Source organism: Microtus oregoni, unplaced genomic scaffold (genome assembly GCF_018167655.1).
Source record: "Microtus oregoni isolate MIOR12 unplaced genomic scaffold, Mior012 000048F_ref0000485, whole genome shotgun sequence".
NCBI lineage: Eukaryota > Metazoa > Chordata > Mammalia > Rodentia > Cricetidae > Microtus > Microtus oregoni.
Genome location: NW_024543222.1, coordinates 12554432 through 12575701, shown reverse-complemented (window position 1 = coordinate 12575701; position 21270 = coordinate 12554432). Strand labels below are relative to the sequence as shown.

Below are 21270 nucleotides of genomic sequence, written 5' to 3'. Positions count from 1 at the left end.
GGCTGGGCCATCAGCTGATCCTGCATCCCTGACATGTCCCTTTGAATCCCTGGTTAGTGGTGGCAAGAGGGCTGGCTGTCAGGCAGGAGCCAGCCAGTGCAAAAGTGCCAGCTCTGGTCACCTTAATGAGAGAGGCAGTCTTGGCTGTGTGGCTCAGGGGCTTCCCAGGGGGAATGGGAAAAGAGAAAGAAGACTTCAGCTCCCCTCCTTGGACCTGGGTACAGTGTGTGGGACAGTACCCTGGTGGAGAGGCATTGCCCAAAAAAACCTGGTCTGGATTTATAAGCATCAGAAATAAGGCCCCCCCCTAAAACCCCCAAACTCCCAAACCAAAGAGCATGTGCAATACATCACAAAATGCAACTAAAATAAAACTAATAAAACCACAAAAATTCCTTTTCATTTTTTTATTTACCCCTTCCCTCCCCCACTCCTGCTTCCCTTCTGCCCGCCCCCCTCAGCTTTTCTGGTGTGATTGAGACAAGGTCTATTTATAACACCCAGGCTGCCCTCAAACTCCTCCTGCCTCAACTTACCAAGCATACAGAAACATATCTGGACCTTTAAGCTTCATTTTCTTTAAACTTATCTTTTTGAGATTTATCATTTGCTTATTTTATGTGTCTTATTTTATGTTTGTTTGCATGTGTGTGTACATGTGCATGCAGTGCTCATAGAGGCCAGAGGAAGGCGCCAGGCTGAAGTTACAGATGGTGGTTAGCCACCACATGTGGGTGCTGGGAATCGAACCCGGGTCCTCTGGAAGAACAATCAGGGCTTTTATAACTGCTGAGCCATCTCTTTAGCCACAACTTGGTTTTTCTTAAAGCACACAGGTCTGGCTGGCTTCAGGGTCTCCTAAAGTTGATAACAACAGTATGCTTAGCCTTTGGATGAATGCGTGCGGCACAGAGTGATTCGAAATGGCCTTTTTCCAGTCTTGAGGGACCAAAGTCCAGCCTGCAATGCATCAGGCGGGCATCTGCTAAAACCAAGTAAGACTTTTCTAGTCAAACAAATCCCCCAATAGGGAGGTAAAGATCTAAAGCACAAGGAAGCCCAGTTTGTAACACACTGGAACTCACGTTTAAAAACATTTTTAAACATTTCTTTATGTACTTATTTATTTATTTACGTGTGGTGTGTGTGTGTGTGTATGTGTGTGTGTGTGTGTACAGTCTGTGTACGGAGACCAGAGGACACCCTGTGGGAGTCTGACTGTACGCCTTCCATGCAGGTCTCGGGGATTGAACTCAGGATGTCAAGACTTAGCTGGAAGCACCTTTAACTGTATGCGCAACCATCCCAGCAGCGCGGAATTTACTTTCAATGGGTTTATGCATGGCATCTTCAATCAGCCTTGATGAATCCGAGGGAACAGCCTCAAGGTCCCTGTGTTACAGCTCAAGGACAAGTCTGGGGCCCTGATTCTAAACATACTATGATTGGCTGCATGTCACTAAACAACGAAAATAGCCCTGTGTCTGTTATCGTCCCAGGGTTGGAACACTGCCTCTAAGCGGGTCACTCCAGCTTCATCCGCGGCCATTAATAAGACACTAACGGGATATAAATGATGACCAGCACCAACAGTGCCGTAAAGCGGGAGCAGCGAGGCAGAGGGCAGATTCTGGTAGGGGCTGAGCCGGAGGGGAAAGTGTTCTGGCTCAAGGATTCTCAGCTGAGAAGAGAAGCTCTCGGGAAGGTGCCTGCTATTTTGGGAGAATGTTTCTGGGCCAACATGAGCCATCAAAGTTTTGAGGCTTGATTGAGGATTTTCTTTATGTTAAACTCCAAAGACAGAAATGAAATGCTGTCTGCATTCTCACGCAGACAGGCTGCTGTGTTCAGAAAAGCCAGCGTGTTGAATGCTTAGCCCCAGGGATCCCTCTGCCGAGTGGAATGGGGACATGGTTGGGAGTGGCAGCGGGATTTAGTGATGGGCTTGGGGACTTCATTCTGAGTCCAGCATTAAAGAACCCAGAGATGACTGGAGAGATGGCTCAGTGGTTAAGAGTGTTGGCTGATCTTCCAAAGGATCTGGGTTCAATTTCCAGCAGCTCACAGCCACCAATAACTAGAGTTCCCAGGGGTCTGATGCCCTCTTTTGGCTTCTGGAGGCACTGCATGCACTTGGTGGACAGGAAAACACACACGTCAAAATAAAAAAAAAAAAATCAACCTTAAAGGACCCGTGAGATGTCAAGACTAAACCAAATGAACATAAAGACAGATGGAAGGATTCTAGGCATAGGAAGTGCTTCACAAACACTGTGTGAAGTGAAGGAATGAGTGGATCCGAAACTCTCCCATTTGGATGGCTCACCTCAGACTCTTTGTAGTAGCGCTCTGGAATTTCGTCACAGGCGATATCGATGAAGCACACTTCCCTTTCCAGGTCTTTGGCTTCACTGTCAAAAATCTGAAAGGACAGAGCAGCACATCAAAGGTCAGTGGATGAAATCTTGCCGAGTGCCCGTGGCTAGGACATCGATGCCTGAGGCGAGATGACACCTCACCACGCGCCTTCCCGTGGCCCCCACAGCCCTAGCTTCGCCTGCCGCAGAATGTGCGAGAATCATTACGGGCTTTTATTCCTCACTTAGGTTCTGTCGCGTCAGAGGCAGGTGTAGCATCTGTCATTGCATGCTGAGGGGTAGATGAAAAAGTGGGCTGTTTTTAGAAGTTCAAGAATGAGGAAATAAGTCTTTTCCAAAAACGCCTTCCAAAAAAATTGAAGACTGCTGGGTTTTGGCAGGCTCATCTGAGCAGAGGCTGGGAGGGTCTGGTGAGACCGGGGACAAAAAGCGGTGACACAGCCCAAGATCGGGGGGGGGAAAAATATGTGTGCCTTTTCGGTGATTTAAAAAAAGTATGTTGCATTTATTTATTTGTGTGCGTTTATGCATGCCAGGGCAGCCATGGGGAGGTCAGAGGACAAGCTGCTGGAGCTGGTTCTCTTTCCACCATGCGGGTCCTGGGGAGTCTGATTCGGGTTGTCAGGGCTGGCAGCAAGTGCCTTTTCCTGCGGAGCATCTCATCAGCCCCTGCTTAACTTAGTTTATGTGTTTAATTCACAAATACGCTCTCATTGCAGAAAAAAGACAGGCAAAGAGAAAACACACCTCAAACCCTTTCCTTTGCCTAGGGTTAGATATCATTCGTAGAAACAGGCTGAGCTCGAACTCACAGAGATCCACCTGTCTCTGTCTCCCAGAGTGCTGGGATTAAAGGTGTGTGCCGCCACTACCACCTGGCCATTTTTAAATTTTTTTTTTTTTAAAGTCAGGGTTTCTTTGTTTCCCTGGCTGTCCTGGAACTCACTATGTAGACCAGGCTGGTCTTGAACTAACAGAGATCCTGAGTGCTAGGACTAAAGGGGTGCGCCACCACACACAGCTTCCTCCCCTGTTTCTTTCTTGAGACAGGGTTTCACTATTGCACAGGCTGCCAGATACAACCTTAAACTTCTGATTCTCCTGCCTCCACCCTCCCAGTATTGAGATTACAGACTCACATCACTCCTCACGTACACTAAGCAAACACTCTATCGGCTGAGCCATATCCTCAACTCAAATGCATGTTTTTTACGATCATGTAAGAGTGCGATTTCATCTGTATGTGAACAGTGTTCAGCTTGGCTAGGTTCTTTTGGCCTAGAACACCACACACGCACGTGTGCACACAGCTACCCATATTTTGGTCTGAAGTGATGAGGCAGCTTCTCAAGGACAGGAAGCAGATTAGGTTTGGAAAGTCACGTTATCTTTGGAGGATGCACCCCACCTCACTGCAGGGGCTCATCCATGACCACTGATCCCCTTGAACTCTTCCACAGAGGATGGGGTATTTCGTAAGAATACGACGGCAGATGCCTTCCAACATTGTCTCGATGCACAGTTGCTGCTATGACTATACCCTTCAGAGGCGCAGTGTGGGAGGGCTCTTCACCTGACAGGGGAACGTTTTAGCCCGGTGATCAATCTGAAACTCTCTGCCAAGCCTGCTGTTTGTTTGCTCTATCGACTGTCTCTTTTCTATCCTTCTTCCTCCTTTTCGGTGCGTATGTGTAAGTGGTCATACGCCAAGTGTGGAAGCCAGAGTCCCTCCGTCACTCTCCCCTTAATTTTGGAACAGGGCATCTCGCTGAATCTGAAGCTAGACAGGCTGGCCGGTGAGCTGCTGTGATCCTCCTGCCTCCGTCTCCCAGCATTCCATGCCACCACACATAAGCTTTTTATGTTTGTGCTCGGATTCAGTAAGCATTTTACCCAATGAGCCGTGTCCTCAGGCCCCCCACTGCCTACTCTTCTAATATGTTGAGAGGTCTGACGGGTCAGGGGACACGAACTTCCAGCCTGCCTTGAGATGCCCGTGGCACATTCCTCGAAGGCTTAGAAAGCGTGGCTTTAGATGAACCCAGCTCCTCCTACTGCCTCTTGCAATCCCATGCTTCTGGGCACTCCTACTGTCTGGGATGGACAGATGGACTACCTTGAAATGAAACAGACAGTGGGCAAGCCAATCGGGTCTGGGTGGAAAAAAATCAGTTATGAAATGAAAGATTGTGGGAGTCAGAGTCAGTCTCTCATCGTTCTCAAGTGTAAACCAGGAGGAGAAGGAAGACACAACAGAACTCCTGATCTAGACAGTAAATTACAAGAGAAGCAAAGAGGTTTGACATTTATTGGTGCAATGTACGGTATTCAAAGAAAGGGAAGTAGACAGGTGTTAAGAGAGCCATTGGCAAGCTGATTTTAACTCATTAATTATACAATCTTCTCTCTCTCTCTCTCTCTCTCTCACACACACACACACACACACACACACACACAGAGAGAGAGAGAGAGAGAGAGAGAGAGAAAGAGAGAGAGCCAGATATTGATATCAGGGGTCTTCTTTCATCAACTTTACTATTTTTTAAAAAAGATTAAGTTGCCGTGTGTGTGTGTGTGTGTGTGTGTGTGTGTGTGTGTGTGTGATGTGAGGGTATGTGTATCTCGTGGAGGATGCCATGTCTTCAGCTCTGTCACTCTTGGCCTTATACCCTTGAGATGGGGTCTTAAACTGATCCTGGCCCTAGACTGGTGGCCTACAAGCTCTGGTGATCCACCTGTGTCCAGGCCCCCACACAGCTGGAGTTACAGGATCACATGACCACCCTTGCCTGATTTCTTGGGTTCTGGGGATTTGAACTCAGGTCCTCATGCTTGCACAGCAGGTGCTTTTACCCCGAGCCATCTCCCCGGCCCTTCAACCTTATCTTCTGAAGCAGGGTCTCTCATTGAACCTGGATCCATTTGGCTCCTGGCTGGCCAGTGGGCTCCAGGGATCCTCCTATATCTGCCACCCCACCCGAACACTGGGATTACAAAAGGGTGCCATCACACCTGACTTTTACAGGAGGGCTACGAATGTAAACTCGGGTCCTCTTGCTTGTGTGGCAAGTACTTTAGTGACTGAACCAATTCCACACTGCAATTGGAACCTTAGAAAGAATCACCGACACACCACATTATCGCTTCCCAGCTCTAAGGAGAGGACCCTGTGAGCATTTCTCTCTAGAGCATGTACTACTAAAGCTTGCCCATAAAGGGCGATCCAGGGAGACTACTGGGGAAAGGTTAGCCTCTTTCGGGCTTGGGTCCTGGAGGGTGTGCACGGTCTGTGGAAAGAGATGCTGTTCTGCCCTGCTGTGTGCCTGGAGGGCAGTTACTCAATGACCTTGCAGTCCTGGCAGTGGGCCCAGGAACCACTTCTCTCTGGCCCTCCGGAGACACTGGGCACACTTCAGCCTTGCACTGGTAGTGTGGGCCAACTCCATTGGCACACCTGGCCTCTACCCTCACCTTGCCTGTGTCCCAGAAGACTTTCTGTTGTTCAGTGCCTGGCACCCAGCTGGGGAGCTCCTCTGCCACCTTGGGGGTGACAGCCACACCTTTTCCAGAGGTGTCAGCATCTGGCACCTTAGTCATGGAGAGAGGGCCCTTTCCAATTGTTCCCTTCTGTGGGTATTTCTTTCTCAGCTCTCGTCCCATCTTGGACGTTGCTTCTACTAGATAGTGGTAATTCCCGATAGTATGTTCCTCCTGTTCAAAAGACTATGCATTCTGCCTTCTGCTTCGCCCTTGCATACAGGGCGTGGCTGGCTTCGAGGACGACAGGGACAGGGACAGCTGGACGCCTGCCCTTGGAAAGTTACCAAGGCTACTTCCCAACACGTGAGGTGGAATAAAGAACGTGCTGAAGAAGAAGGAAATGAACAGACTGTGAACCTAGGGAGAGTGGGCATGAGCAAAACTCTATTATTAGCCCCAGTTTTCAGATAAGAAAGGTTCCAAAGTGTAAGGTCATATAGTCAGTGCCAATGACGTTCAGCTCGGAGGGCATGGCTCCCGGCTCTCCAGTGAGGTTCCGCCATGATGAAAGTCCACCTCCTCACCACCATCTCACCAGCCCGAAGTGCTTCCTGCTTCTTTCTGGAAAGATGACCCTGGAGTCTGACTCTCCTCTGGCTACTCATAAAACCTATGTTCTGGTAGCCACCGCCGAGCACGCCCTTCAGACTCAGTGTTCATCCATCTCCGGTTCAGTGGCTCAGGTGTCCTATTAGGAGCAACCGTTGTACAATCCCTGGCCTCTTTTGTTAATAAGATGCTTAACGTGTTTCAAAGTCCCCGGAATGCCAAGTGCTGGGACTTCTGCTTTGCCGTCAACACTTACAGGTAGGTTTCTAGTGCCCGAACACAGGAAATCACGTGAGCTCGGCACCTTCAGGGATGAGGTGACAGAGAGCCAGGTCCCAAGGACAGTGTTTTTTCTAGTGTTTAAGGTTTTATGAAAAGCTCCTATGTAGTCAATATGTCTAAAGAACGGGTCAGAGAGCAGTTGAGGAAGATATCCGGTGCTGACCTCTGGCCTCTGCATGTCTGTGCATACATGTAAACACCTGCTCACACGTGTGTACACACACCAACATGCACACACACGCGCGCACGCACACACACACACCACTATAGGAAATGTGCTCTTTGAGAATTTGTCTTTAGGGAAGACCGTTAAATAGAGCTGAAATAATCTATATCCAAAGATTTTCAGCAATGTAATCCTAAGGGGGAAAGTAAGAAGCTGGGGAGAGCAAGAACCACGTATCTCACTGTGGGAGAATGGCCAAGGAGATGAGGATGATCTGTGTGATCAACTACTTTCTGTCACACGGTCCTGACCGAGGAGGATGCTCTGGGTTCCTCTCTATTGATGTTTGTTCATCAACACGGGATGTGTCCTGCCACTGGCACTCTGGATTTCTCCTCAAATAGGGCCATCTCCCTAGATTTTTGCATCCTCTTGTTTTATTTCTAGAGTTTGACTTTTTTGGAGGGGGAGGGTGATGGTGGTTGCAGCCTATGGGAAATGGCCTGTAAACCCTTGGCTGTCTTGAAACTCGCTTTGTAGAGCAGGTTGGCCTCAAACTCAGATATCTGCCTGCCTCTGCCTCCCAAGTGCTGGGATTAAAACATGTGTACCACCACTGCCTAGCTGCTTTCTTTCTTTTTTGGTTTTTCGAGACAAGGTTTCTATGTAGCTTTGGAGCCTGTCCTGGAACTAGCTCAAACAGGTCAATCTGATGAGACAATGCTTCAGAGGACTGGTAAAGTTAAGCCCCCACCACGTATGTTCCACAGTGGGCCTCTCGGATGTGTAAGATAAGGTCTTGGGGGCTCAGAATTTTGAGAAGATGAGATTTAAACAAGAGCCAGTCAAATGACACAACAGAGCACGTGATCCATGTTATCCAGTTGCAGCTGCCCTTCCTCCCATACCAAACCTCAAAGATGCCTCAGTTGCATCTGCAAAAATCTGCATCCTCCAGCAAACTAAAGCACACCTCTCTATATTGCCATTAAGAGTTACTTTATTCTGAAGTCAAACATGAGGGACCTGAGACCATGAATATAGGTTCAGTTTTCCCTAAATTCAGTGCTTCAATAGAGTAACAGTTTGATAAAGGCTTTATAGTTGTCAGAAAAACGAATGCTGTATTAGGGTACAATTCACCTCCCGACACTCTCCCTCAAGAGCCTGCAGGTGCCACAGGTACTGTCACAGCTGCGCCCTACACGAGTGTTTCAACACTGGGTTCCGAACCTGTGGCGCAGAACGCATTCTGGTTGATGTCGAAAGCGGTGGAGCAAAGAAAACCCTGAATTAGTTAAAATATTATGTTGAGTCAGACCCAGGCCCCATGGGCACAGTCCTTCGGAGGAGTGGAGATTTGAGAACTCATAGTGTTTGCTTATAGGTAACTAAGCCTTCTGGCCTCACCGCCATCATGTTCCCCTTACACGGCAAAGCCTGTCCTAATCAGGGAATTGATCCAAGACTTTGCTTGCGTCTACAGGGGAAAGACTCACACCGGTGTCTGTGAACGTCCTCACCATGTGATCCTATGACCCTTCCCACAGACAGTAGCCTTTATTTTGGTCATGTAAAACCTCACCTCGAATTAGGAAAAACAAAATCATTAGAAAATCAAATAAATTCAGAAAGGATCACTGTGATATGAAGAAACGGAGAAGCTGCTCAGAGGACAGAGATCAAGACCAAATATGTCCTCACCTGCTCCTGAACTCTATGTGCTGATGCCCTTGGCAAGTCCTGCTCTGGGGTTTGGGAGCATTTTGTTGTTTTGTTTGTTGTTTGTTTGTTTGTTTGAGACAGGTCTCTCTGTGTGTCCCTGGCGGTCCTGGTACTCACTCTGCAGACCAGGCTGACCTTAAACTCACAGAGAGTCGCCTGTCTCCGCGCCTCCAGAGTGCTGGGATTAAAGATGTGTGCCACCACGACCAATTTAAGAGCAGATTTAAACTGTGCCCACTGCAGGTGTTACATGCCTTCCAGTCATATCATATACCGGACGTGAGCTTTCATCCAGTGGCTAGGTTTTTTTTTTAATTTTATTTCATTCTTCTCTCATATATTATATCTGACCACAGTTTCCTCCACTCCTCTCCTCCCAGTCTCCCCCAATCCCTGCCAATCCCTGCCATCTACCCTTTCCCCAGATCGACTCCTCTTCCATTTCCCTTCAGAAAAAGGCAAACCTCCCAGGAATATCAACCAAACATAGCATATCAAGTTACAGTAAGAAGAGGCACATCCCCTCATATCAAGGCTGGACGAGGCAATGCAGTAGGAAAAGGGTCCCCAAAGCAGGCAAGAGAATCAGAGAGACAGATCCTGTTGCCACGTTAGGAGGCCCACAAGAACACCAAACTACACAATCATAATGTATATGAAGAGGTCATTCCTGCGTTCTTTGTGACACCTAAGGCAATATATTTTTATTGCCTTTAAAGCATTGTTTTGTGTCTTAGCATGCGATCAGGTACATGTGCCCAGACACACGTGTGGAGGCCAGGGGACAATTCTGGGGAGTTAGTGCTTGGCTTCTACCACCCCCCATTTCAAAATTCTGTTTACCGTGTTCTGTCTGTGTGAGGGGGTGTGCACACGGGAGTGAAGCTGAGGCTGGAAACGCCCAGAGATGGAGTTCTATGTCGTGCTGAGCCTACAGTATGGGTGCTCAAATTAGGTCAAGAGTTTCCTCCTTTGTGACAGGAGGAGACTGCACGGTATAGCTCGGAGTCTCTAGGGTCTAACGCACAAGTGCTGAGGTGCAGTGCCTGGAGACTTGACTGCTGGGCTTCGGAGTCCCAGGGGAAGAAATGGCCCCAGCCTCGCTCTTGGGCTGACCTTGGTCTTGGAGTAGAATCAGAACCCCATCTGGCAGGGCAGTCGGAGGCGAGCGGCTTTTATTTAATCCTCATCAAACGTTCCACTGGCCCCAGGCTTTGGGGTATTAAGGCTGGTGGATTGCCTGGAATGCTGGGTAAACGGCAGCCTTTCTCTAGAGAGGGCTCTGGTGGACAGCATCATTAGGCCTTTGGTTAGGGGGAAGGGAAAACAGTTTTCCAATGCCAGCAGGGAGCAGCAAAGCTTGAAGGTGAGGGGCTCAGTTTGAGAGATGCTGTCCCAGTGGGGAAGCGACAAGGGGCTGCCAAGGGATCTCACCTGTCTGCCTCTATTGTCCTCGGCTTCACCAACAGCTCAGTCACCTTGCAGGGTGTTAGGTTTGAGGGACTTTCTGTTTGCATTTTTTGTCATTTTTTTTTTTTTTATAACACACGGTCCCTTGGAGCCCAGTCTGGTTTTAAACTTACTATGTAGGTGGTTGAGGATGACCTGGAACTTCTGATCTTCAGGGCTGGGATTGCAAGCCTGCACCATGATACCTGGGACTGGGGATAAAGCTCAGGCCATAATACATGCTAGGCAAGCACTCTACCAGCTGGGCTACATGCTCAGCCCTTTGTCTAAATTCTAATTGTTTAATACTCTGGCTTCTCTTTAGAGCATATAAATTACTGTTTACTATTTCTTAAACTTTTATTTAATTCTTTGTATATATTATATACAAATATATATACATATACATAATGTTTATAAGTGTGCGTGTGTGTGCAAACTCAGCTCCTCCTGCATGTTGTAAAAATGTTTTACTCCTAGACTCACACCCAGCATTTTCTAAAAAATAATAATAATAATAATAATTGAAAATAATAACCATATACATTTACGAGGTCAGTATAACATTTTAATATATGTATACACTGTGTAATTAGAATTCTGGTAGTGATATAAGCATTGCCTTAAATATTTATCATTTCACTGTGTTGGGAGCAATAAAAACCCAGCGAATTGCTGTCAACCCTAGTGTGTTGGCAGAAGTTTAGGATTATTGCACAATATTAGCATGCTATAAAACACGAGAAAAAAAACCTCTTCTCCACGTAAGGTTTGCTTTCTAGGGGGTCCTGAGGGATCAGGCCCAGAGTGTCACAGTGTTGGCTAGACACACCCCTACCACTCTGGGGTGACCTTGGAGAAGAGCTACAGACTTAGTGAGGAGGGACTTCAAAGGCCAGAGCTCTCTGAAACCTGTCCTTGGGATTAGACTACATGTCTAGGCTGTGCTGCTGTAGGATCCAGGGAGGAGTGTGGAGATGGAACAGCACTGTTGTGTGTGTTGGTCACGTGAGGACAGTCACAACTGAGGGGTCAGAGATGGCACCACTATTAATCCCCGTGGAATCAGGCCCGAGAAGATACTGTGGCTTTACACTCCACTGGGAAAGGGGCTGCTGAATCGGGGGGGGGGGAGGGATTGTCAGGCTTCCACTCCTGTAGGACAGGAGTCCTAGGTGGGGAGATACAGCCCAAACCAGACAGGAAATACCAAGTAGAACAAGATGGCTGCTCTCTCTCTTCATGGCCTGCTGGCAGGGCTCCCAACATGGATGCTGAGCCCCAAGCAAGGATTCCAACGATGGGGAAGGGGCTTGGGAAGGGAAGAAACAGAAGAAAAGAACTCTCACATCTTAAACCACAGGAGGGAACAGACTGAGTTCAGATTGTGTAGCCTTGGCTGTCTTGGAACTAGCTCTGTAGACCAGACGGGCCTCAAAATCAGAGATCTGCCTGCCTCTGCCTCCTGAGTGCTGGGATTAAAGGTGTGTGCCAGTACTACCTGGTTTTTGATTCTTATATTAGTCATTGAACAACCATTTTCTGTGACAGTTTAACTAAATTACAGCTCTCAGCCGAGATGGCTTGCAAGATGGGTTTTAGGAGAAATTTGTCATAGGTATTTCTGACAGAATCCAGAGCCTTGTAGATGCTGGACAAGTGCTTTACCACTGAATGCCACAGTCCTTATGCGAATCTGTATCCCTACCCCAAGACAGAATCTTGTTAACAGTCAGACTGGGCCCTGAATTCATGATCCTACCTCTGCTGTCTCTTGAGTGCTGGATGGGGATGTAGACACGATGAAGACAAAGAGCAGTTGGTACATGGTATACAGAGAGAGGCAGAGCCTGGAATGGTTGGTGCTGCTAGAAGCTGGAAGAGACAAGGAAGGATGCTCCAGAAGCCTTGGGAGGAGCACGGCCCCATGGCACCCTGAGTTCAACCTCTGACCCCCAGCACAGTGCACTCTGCCTCCTGGCTGGAGAGAGCTGTACGGCGGGCAGTGCAGCAAACTCCACAGTCCTCGACTCACAAGATCCCTTTCTTCATATCCAGACCACGATGGTACTCACCACCCTGAGCACTTGCCAGCAAAAGCCACTAGACTTTGTTCTCAGTGGTCAAACACGACCTTCCAAGAGCCTCCAGGGTACACGTGTGGTCTTTCCTTTTGCCACCCAACTTAAAGGATACACAACTTTATAATAAGACAGAAACCCGATGAGCACTCTTGGTCGGTGAGATGCAGGGACAGGAATGACTCAGGGCTGTGGCTCCTTGGTGAGGTTCAACAGAAAGGGTACAATGGGGACAATGAGATCAAAGAGCAAAGGATGCTGGGTAAAGTGGTAAGGCGGAGACAGGAAAGAGGATTGCACAGTAGAGAGGAATTCACAGCAGTGTGGCCTTTGAGGGAAGGGACACTTTGAGTCCAGGGTTCGAGTCTAAAAGGCACTCGTGTGAAATACGAGGGCAGTCAACTATTTCCAGCCGGGACCTGGCGATCCGCAGGCTCACCTGAGCGAGGCTAATGCAATGGTGGAGAAGGCTCAAAAGCAATGTGGCGACAAACACGGAAAGAGGGTGTTGGGGGTTGGAGGTAGGGGCGCGGACAGGGTGGCGGGGTGGGGGCATGGGAAGAATAACAAAACACCACCACCATGTCCTAATGAGGTGCTCTTGGCCGTGGCCACTGATTATGAGGGAGGCAGAGAGGTACAGGCATCCATCAGGCCACAAAGCTACAGCTGGATTCATTAACGAAAAAGGCTTTTAAAGGTGGGGGAAAAGCTCCTAAGTTTCGGTTCCCAGGGTAGCTGTAACGAGGTCTTTTCAGAAGTTATTCTGGTTTTGGCACAGAGGGCAGCTGGGCGCAAAACCTCCCCCTGCTCGGGCACAGATGGACCTAGGAGAGGGGCCAGCACCTCCCGTGGGCAGGTGTGGGTACTGGCACAGGGACTGGTGTATGGTTTCCCTGCAGTAGGATCAATAATGGGTCCAAAAATAAATCTCCGAAACTGTGCTTAAAATAGCTCCAATTTCCCCAGTTCTTTCTTATTTCGTTCACAAGGTGGTCTCTGGGAGCGGGAACAACTGGTTTTCTCTCAAGTTGACAAATTGATATCGAGCCTGGAACTGCTGGCAGGCCCCAGCTGGCCTGGCCTTCACCGGCCTCCCTGTTTGGTGTTTGTCTGCCGGAGGTGACTTTGGTCCCCCTGGTTCCCTCAAGGTTTTTTTTTTTTTTTTTTAAGTCCACACAATGAGTGTTCTGCATGAATAGGGAGAGTTAGTGACACATGATAATTACGGGTATGTGTTTCTCCACTCAGCCTTACGGGAAGAGAATCAAGTACAGGGTACAGATGGTGTTGCTGGGGTCTGGCTGGGGTCACCAAGTGAGAGTCGGCAAAGGGAAGAGGCCTACAGCCTGGCTCTCTGGAGAGTTTCTGTTCTGTCGTTCGCCAAGTGAGTGTCCTGAGGTACCTCAGGGCCTGTGTCTCCATCCGGCTCACTCCTGCCGAACCTCTCAGGACAAAACACTGCATTGGGCACCAGCCCCAAACCACTTAAGAATCATAAGAGATTGCATCTACTGTCCGAAAAAACAAAACCAAGGAACAAACTGCAACATCTTCCTGGTGGGCTGTGTTTTGTTTGATGTGGATGGGCAGTAAAATCCCTCCAGAGTCAGAGTCAGGAACCACGCGAAGTGCCTTGGCTGAAGTCCGTTTGTCCCCACCCCAGACAGCTGTGGAAGCCTCTAGAAGGAGCTTGCCAGCCTTGGCAAGAGGGAAGGAAGATAGGCTTGGCCCAGCAGGCGATGAGGAGGTCAGTGTCTAGCGCTCTTGCCAAGGCCATGATCCGGTGAGGCCACAGGCCCTTGGCAGCATCTGTTCACTTTGGTTTTCCACGGGGGGAGGCACATGCCCACTGCCTCATCTCTACTCTCCAGTTCTCTACTGTAAAACAGCTTTGGGTTGAGTGTGACGTCATCTCTAAGGTACAGTTTCCCCCCACTTTTTCTTCCCAGCAGAATAGAAAGTTGTTTTTAATCATAAGCAGTGTATCTCTCTCTCTCTCTCTCTGGTGCTAGGATAGAATGTGGGGTCTCATAAGCGCTAGGCAAGTGATTCCAAGCCTGTGATAATTCCACGTGTTACCTACACGACGATACTGAACACCTGTAATAAATCTGTGTTTGATCGGTAAGACACAGTAAGCCTTCTGGATACCTCAGACACTTTTCCTGACATCCAGATCTATGTCACGTGACAATGCCCGTCTCTGGTTGGACTTAAATGAACACACACAGACCTACATTCTCCATGCCCCCACCTCAACCCCTGTCTCTAAGGTTTTGGCCTGGTTATCTTTGTGGTTCTCGAATCATCCAAGATGAGGACCTGGGTGCTGTCTCGTGCTCTCCTGCCTCCCTCCTTCTCCCCTCAAGTCGGCTGCTGAAGCTGTACGTATTCTATGGTGGCTGTATTGTGCCACCCCTTTCCACGACAGACCCTCCAATCTTCCTCATATGGACAACCAAGGGACTCCTTTTCTGATGTCCACACCCAACCATCTATCTACCCACCATCATCTCTCCATGATTGCTTGCTCCACCCATCCATCCATCCATCCATCCATCCACCCACCTACCCACCTATTCAGCTACCCATGAATTTTCTTCCCAATAAACTAAGTGTTGTTAGAACATAACAGTTTATGACAGGAAGATCAGAGCTCAGGAGTGGAAATATCTGGTTCTGATCTGAAACCATGTCTCAGGAGACAGGGAGCCTTAGGAAGTCCTTCTGGCCATTCCATCATCTGGAAGCGGTTGCTAACCTGTCAAGACCTGTGAAGATAAAGGTGTGAAGGAGCTTTGCAGGGTCCCCAACAGGACTCAAGTTTACAGGGTTAGGGTGTCTGCCTCATCATCAGCTCTTCTACCTGTAAGGTCTCCCACTCCTCCTCCTGGCTCTGCCTAGGCCCCTCTTGCTCCTCTCCATGCTCTGTGCACTGGTTCGGCTTCTATGCTCCGACCCCTGCTCCTCATGTACCCTGAGGCTCCTTCCACTTCAGATCTGCCTGGCACACACCAATTCATCTCTCAAGATCACAGTGACTCTTATTGAACATTTTAGTAAAGCAGTAACATGTAATCATGATTCATGGGGGAGGGGAGGTAACACTTGGCCATAACTGAATTCTTGGGCTCCCAGAGGCACTAACATCTAACTGGTGGAATTGCCAAGGGAACATCGCCTCTACTTGGTGGTTTATCTTGGCCAATGTTACTCTTGTTAAATCAGGAGGTCATATATCACTAACACTCCAAGAAAGGCTGAACAAATATCTATTGTTTCTTAAGTTTTGGAATAAGGTCAATTGTAGGAAGAAGAACCAGCCTCATTGTGATTTTTATTCTAATTTTAAAATTTAATTTATTTCATTTCTTAATTTAAACATTAAAAAGATTTTATTATTATTCTTAGAAGTATTATTTTTAGTTTTTTTGAGACAGAGTTTCTCTGAGTAGTCCTGGCTGTCCTGAAATTCACTTTGTAGAACAGGCTGGCCTTGAACTCAGAGATCCGCCCACCTCTGTCTCCTGAGTGCTGAGATTAAAAGATTTTATTTTTAGTAATGTGCATCTCTGTGTATGGACATGTGAGTGCAGTGCTCATAGAGGCCAGGAGAGGGAGCCAGATACCATGAAACTGGAGTTAGAGGCAGTTGTGAGTAACCGGATGTGGGTGCTGGAAACCAAACCTGGGTCCTCTGGAAGAGCAGCGCATACTTTACTGCTGAGCAACTTCTCCAGCCTGTTCTTGTGATGATGATGATGATGATGATGATTTTTTTTTTTAAAAGAAAGCACTGCAGATTGGGCCTCACACACACCAGTCAACTGTACCATCACTGAGATGCAGTCACAGACGACCACCGTGATTTCCCTTGGCAGAACCTCACATCTATTAACCTGGGGGTACAGTATAAAAGTCTGAACACGGGAAGCGAGAGACACTTCACAGGTGACAAGAAATTTTTCATTTGGTTGACTTCTGCAAGTCTGAACTGGGGTCCCAGTGATAAGTAGCTGTGGCTAGAGCCCCATTAAGGACCCCGTCCTAGAAGCACGCTGGGACCATGCCAGATAGCTGATGACTCTCACCCATTCGAGCATCCCTCAGATCGTCAGTCTTTCAGTATCCAGCATGTAATCGCAAGCTTAATAGTAGGCTGGCCTGGTTCCATGGAAGGACCTTGTCATAAAAACAGGAATTTTTCTGGGTTTTTTTTCCTTGCCGAAATGAACTGTTATATACTATGATGGGTCTATAGTTTTTGTTTTGTTAAACAGTTACTTAGCTTTGTATCTGAATGTGCATGTGTATGGGTGTGCACCTGTTAAGGCATCTGTGTAGGGGTCAGAGAATAACCTTCAGAGATTGGCTCTCTCCTTCTGCCAGGTGGGTTCTGGGGACTGAACACCGATCATCAGGCTTGGCAGCAAGTGCCCTTTCCTGCTGAGCCACCATGCTGCCTCCAAACACTGCATTCAAAGCCTGAGTCTTAAATGAGCATGTTTGCTGGTAGCTGAATTTTTTTTCTTTCTTTTTTATCTGCTAGCAGGTGACATCTTGTGAGCCAACAAGTAGCAGCAGATGTCAAAGTTTAGAAAAAAAATTTATGTGAGAAAAAAGTAGGATTCAGACCGAGATCTCCCAGCCAGGTTCTTCATTCATGAATATTAGGGGGAAAACCCAACGATGCCAAATTGAATTTTAGGGCTGAATCTCGTGACTAGAGAGGGTAGTTTAAGAGGCATGTTTAGGAGCAAGGCCCACAGTCTGGGGGATGACTGGCATTCATTACCCAGGGCATGCCCTTCTAGTGAGTTCTATTAGTGAATCCCTTGCTTTAATGTGTACAGAAAACACCCCAGGGGATGCTGTTTGCTCAAACACAGGTTCTAATTCAGTGGCTATGGGGTAGGGACTGAGAGTCCAACAAGCACCCAACTAATGCTCACGCTGAAGCTTCTAGAACCACTAGATATCCCAGGAATGTACAGCACAGAGAAAAGTCATGGCCAGATCACGTAATTGCATCCGGCAATGGAGGCGACCATGAGATGGTCAGACCTTGGGGTCTTGCCGGACTTCTTGCCTCTCTGGCGTCTGTGTGAAGATGGGTTGACTGAGAGATGTCATTGAAAAAAATCTTAAGCCTTAACAGGGGCCACAGCTGTCTGAATGGAGAGGTAAGATACCCTCACAGGGCTGAGGACCAAACCCAGGTAAGTGCACTGCCAGTGAGCTACTGCATCGGCCCAGGACAGGAGACTGTTTAAGGTTAGATCATCCAAGGGACGTACCCAAACCAGGGACAAAAGGCAAGCTTGAATCTGGTGATTTTAGCCTGTTTTTGTTGAGTTTTCTTCCTCCCCATGCCTCCCAAACCCAAGGTCTCACTTAGCTCAAGCTGGCCTTAAATTTACCACATAGCAGAGGGAGCCCCAGAACTTCGGTTCTCCTCCCTCCACGTGAGCGCTGGGATTGCACGTGTGTACCCACTGCAGCCAGTTTGTGCAGTACTTGGGATGGACTGATGGTGGGCGTTCTTTCAGCTGAGCTGCATCCCCCGCTCATGGTTGGTTATTATTAGTAGTATTATTATTGAGTAGGATCTCACTAAATTCTTTTGGCAGATCGTACACTCATGGGCTCAGATGCTCTTCCTGCCTCAGTTTCCCTAGGGTCCACTCAGGAGTCACTTTGTGAGAGCTCAGCCCATCTGCTAGGATTGCCTGCACGAAGGCTTTGTCAGAGCTCTGCAGGAGTTAGAGGCCAGGCTGGGGGCCAGCAGGGCCTCAGGATTTTTCCTGCTCATCCTCGGGGTGATTTCCTAACAACAGCTGGAGCCTTGGCTGACAGCGAGCCCTCCCTCCGGCCCCAGCACCAGCAACATCACATGGAAAACCAAAGGAGACCAGCGGAAGCCTCGGGGATGCCATCCAGGTCCAGGAAACGACATTGAGAAAGTGCATAAAGACCATGTGGTACTACCACAGAATTCCTGCGGAAGGGGCATGCTGGGAATCTAACTATGAGACACAGCGAGGAAACCAGACAGCGCGGGACACCCCCAGAATGAGTGTTTTTTCAGAAACACAGAAAAACCGCTCCAAACCAAAGGAGTGTCACAAGGAAGTCCCAACTGGAGGCAACATGAAGTCATGGACTGGAGACCAATAGTGAAGGCGTTTACTGGACTAGCAGGGCCTGGTGGGGTATGCCTGTAATACTTGGAGGCCGATGGCAGGAGAGTCAGGCAGTTAAGGCTAGCCTTAGCTATACAGAGTATAAGGACAGCCTGGGCTACATGAAACCCTAGCTCAAATAGACAAAACAAAGTTATTGGGACAAATGGCAAAAAGTAAACATGCCTGTGTAAATATCAGAGTGCACCGCTGTGTCAATGACAAGCTTGCAGGCTTTAATCATTGCACCGTGGTTACGTAAAGGAAAGTCCTTGTTCCTAGGACACACGCTGACGTAGCCAAGGGTGAAGGGTCATTGGGCTTGAAACTTACTCTCAAACGGTTCTAGGGGAAAAATAATATGTAAATATTTACAGAGAGGCAGAGACAAAGTGAATAGGAAAAAGGTCTAACAACGGTAGGCTCCAAAACGGCCTCGATGCTTCTTGTAGATTTTTGGAAGATGTGAGGCTTTGTAAAGAGTGAGCTGGGCAGTTTCCTCACAGCATGTATTATGCTGGATTGGGGAAAGCAGGATTTCTGGGTACACCATCTGGTCTCTGAGAGCTGTTTGGAACAGAGACCCCTGCCCATATTGAGGTTGAAGTTATTGGCAGTTGGCACTATGTGCCTGAAAAGGTGGGTCTATAGCATCGTGGGATTTCTGCTGTCTTCACTGTACAATATAACTTGGCGAGCTGACTCCTCTCCTGGACTCTCAGAGGGCTGCACTGTAAGGGAGCAAGTGGACTGTGAGAGAAGCAGAGTCTTGGGCTGACAAGACGGCATAGTGTGTAAAATGTTTGCTATGCAGGCCCAAGGATCCAAGTTCAAATCCTCACCACCTAAAAAGTCAGGCAGTGGTGCATGTTGGTAATGCCAGCAGGCACAGTGATGTCTATCGGTAACGCTAGCAGGCACAGTGAAGTATGTTGGTAGTGCCAGCAGAGTGAGTTGGGGAACATGGAGATCCCCAGATCCACTGGTCAGCTAACGCTAGCTAAATCAGCAAGCTTCAGGTTCAGTTAGAGCAGCAGTTTTCAACCTGTGGGTCGTGACCCCTTTGGGTGTTGAATGACCCTTTCACAAGGGTTGCACATCAGATATCCTGAATATCAGGTATTTACATTATGATTCATAACAGTAGCAATGAAGTAGTTTTATGTTGGTCGGGGGTCACCACAACACAAGGAACTGTATTAAAGGGTCACAGCATTAGGAAGCTTGAGAACCACTGCTTTAGAAAGTGTTTCAAAAATAAGGTGGAGATGGGGTTGGGGAGGATATCTCAGTGGTTCTGGCCACGCTGTTCCAGAGGATCTGGTTGGATTCCCAGCACCCACAAGGCAGCTCACAAGGTCTATGTCTGTAACTCCAGCTCCAGGGGATGGAGATGCCCTCTTTTGGCCTCTTTAGGTACCATATGGACACGATGCACATATATACATGTAGGCAAACGCTCATACACATAAAATGAGAGTAAATAAATGTAAACAATAACATGGAAAGTGGCTTTGGAAGATACCTGATGCTGACTTCTGGGCTCTACACACGTTCACTCTCACATGCACGTGAACACAGACACACACACACACACAGACACACACACAGACACACACAGACACACACACAGACACACACAGACACACACACAGACACACACACAGACACACACACAGACACAGACACACAGACACACACACACATAGACACACACAGACACACACACAGACACACACACAGACACACACACACACACAGAGACACACAGACACACACACAGACACACACAGACACACACACAGACACACACACAGGCACACACACAGACACACAGACACAGACACACACACACACACACACACACGCCTTACTGAATGCAGAGATGATGCACTGCACCAGGGAAGTGATGCCAACAACAACCGCATGGGCCTCCCTGGAAGCAGCAGGATGCAGGAAGCCAGTCTGACTCCACAGAGAGTCTCTCCCACTCTAAGTGGGAATGGGCCTGGCTGGATACTATTTCCCTGTGCCCCCCTCTGTCAAACAGGCCAATGCGGAATGGCAATGTGGGGCAGGTCGGAAGGGTTCTTACGGAGACCATCTTAAGGTCAAGCCACGGTCAAGTTTCCAGACAGGCAGCGGTCTGCTTGCGTGCTAACGTAGCCATCTCAGGATCACAGCCTGGGTGAGAGGGGAGAGAGGCTCAGCAGGAATTCTGCAGCTTTGCTCATCCTACCCCTTCCACCTTTGATTATTATTTTTTAATGAAAAGTGTGTGTGTGAGGGAGGGAGGGAGTGAGGGAGGGAGGGAGGGAGGGAGGGAGGGAGGGAGGGAGGGAGGACACTACTTCTCCTGGCCCCAAGCCTACAATCTTACTTGCAATACTAATCTCTCCCTGCTGGCTCCATGCCCTTGGCTCTGGGCCAGTTTAATATCGCTCTTGCTGATAGCAGGTTGCAGCAGCGTTTCCATTATCAGGCTCAGCTTTAAAAAAAATCTCTCTGACATGGAGACGGTCTTCTGGGCGAAGGACCCTTACACAACACCTATCTCCCAGGGGTGGCCACACTTCCAAACCTCCCCCAGAGAGCTGAAATAGATGGGGTCTCACAGAGCCTTCGGAGGGGCAGGGGATGTAGCTCAGTTGTTAGAACACCCACCTAACAGGCATGATCCCCAGCACTGCAGAAAACCAGGCAGGTGGCACATGCCTGGAAGGCACCCATGAAGCAGAGGCGGGAGGATCAGAAGTTCAAAGCCATCCTTGCCTACATAAGAAGTCTGAGCCAAGACTGAGCTAGAGACCCCGTCTCAAATCTAAATAAAGGTCATAAGGTCAGTGGAATGGCTCAGAGGATAAAGGTGCTTGCCGCAAAGCCAGGCAACCTGAGTTCAATTCCAGGGGCCCAGT

General features: G+C 48.5%; 1 protein-coding gene across 6 annotated transcripts in view; it reads right to left on the bottom strand.

Annotated features, from left to right (window-relative positions):
* The window catches only part of Pitpnc1 (phosphatidylinositol transfer protein cytoplasmic 1), a 276157-nt gene that overhangs the window by 49387 nt on the left and 205500 nt on the right, over nucleotides 1-21270 (bottom strand). For all 6 annotated transcript variants that reach the window (XM_041635717.1, XM_041635714.1, XM_041635719.1 and 3 more), the window contains exon 6: nucleotides 2327-2422. In XM_041635717.1, coding sequence (XP_041491651.1) covers nucleotides 2327-2422 — 96 coding nt within the window. The remainder of the gene's footprint in view (nucleotides 1-2326; nucleotides 2423-21270) is intronic.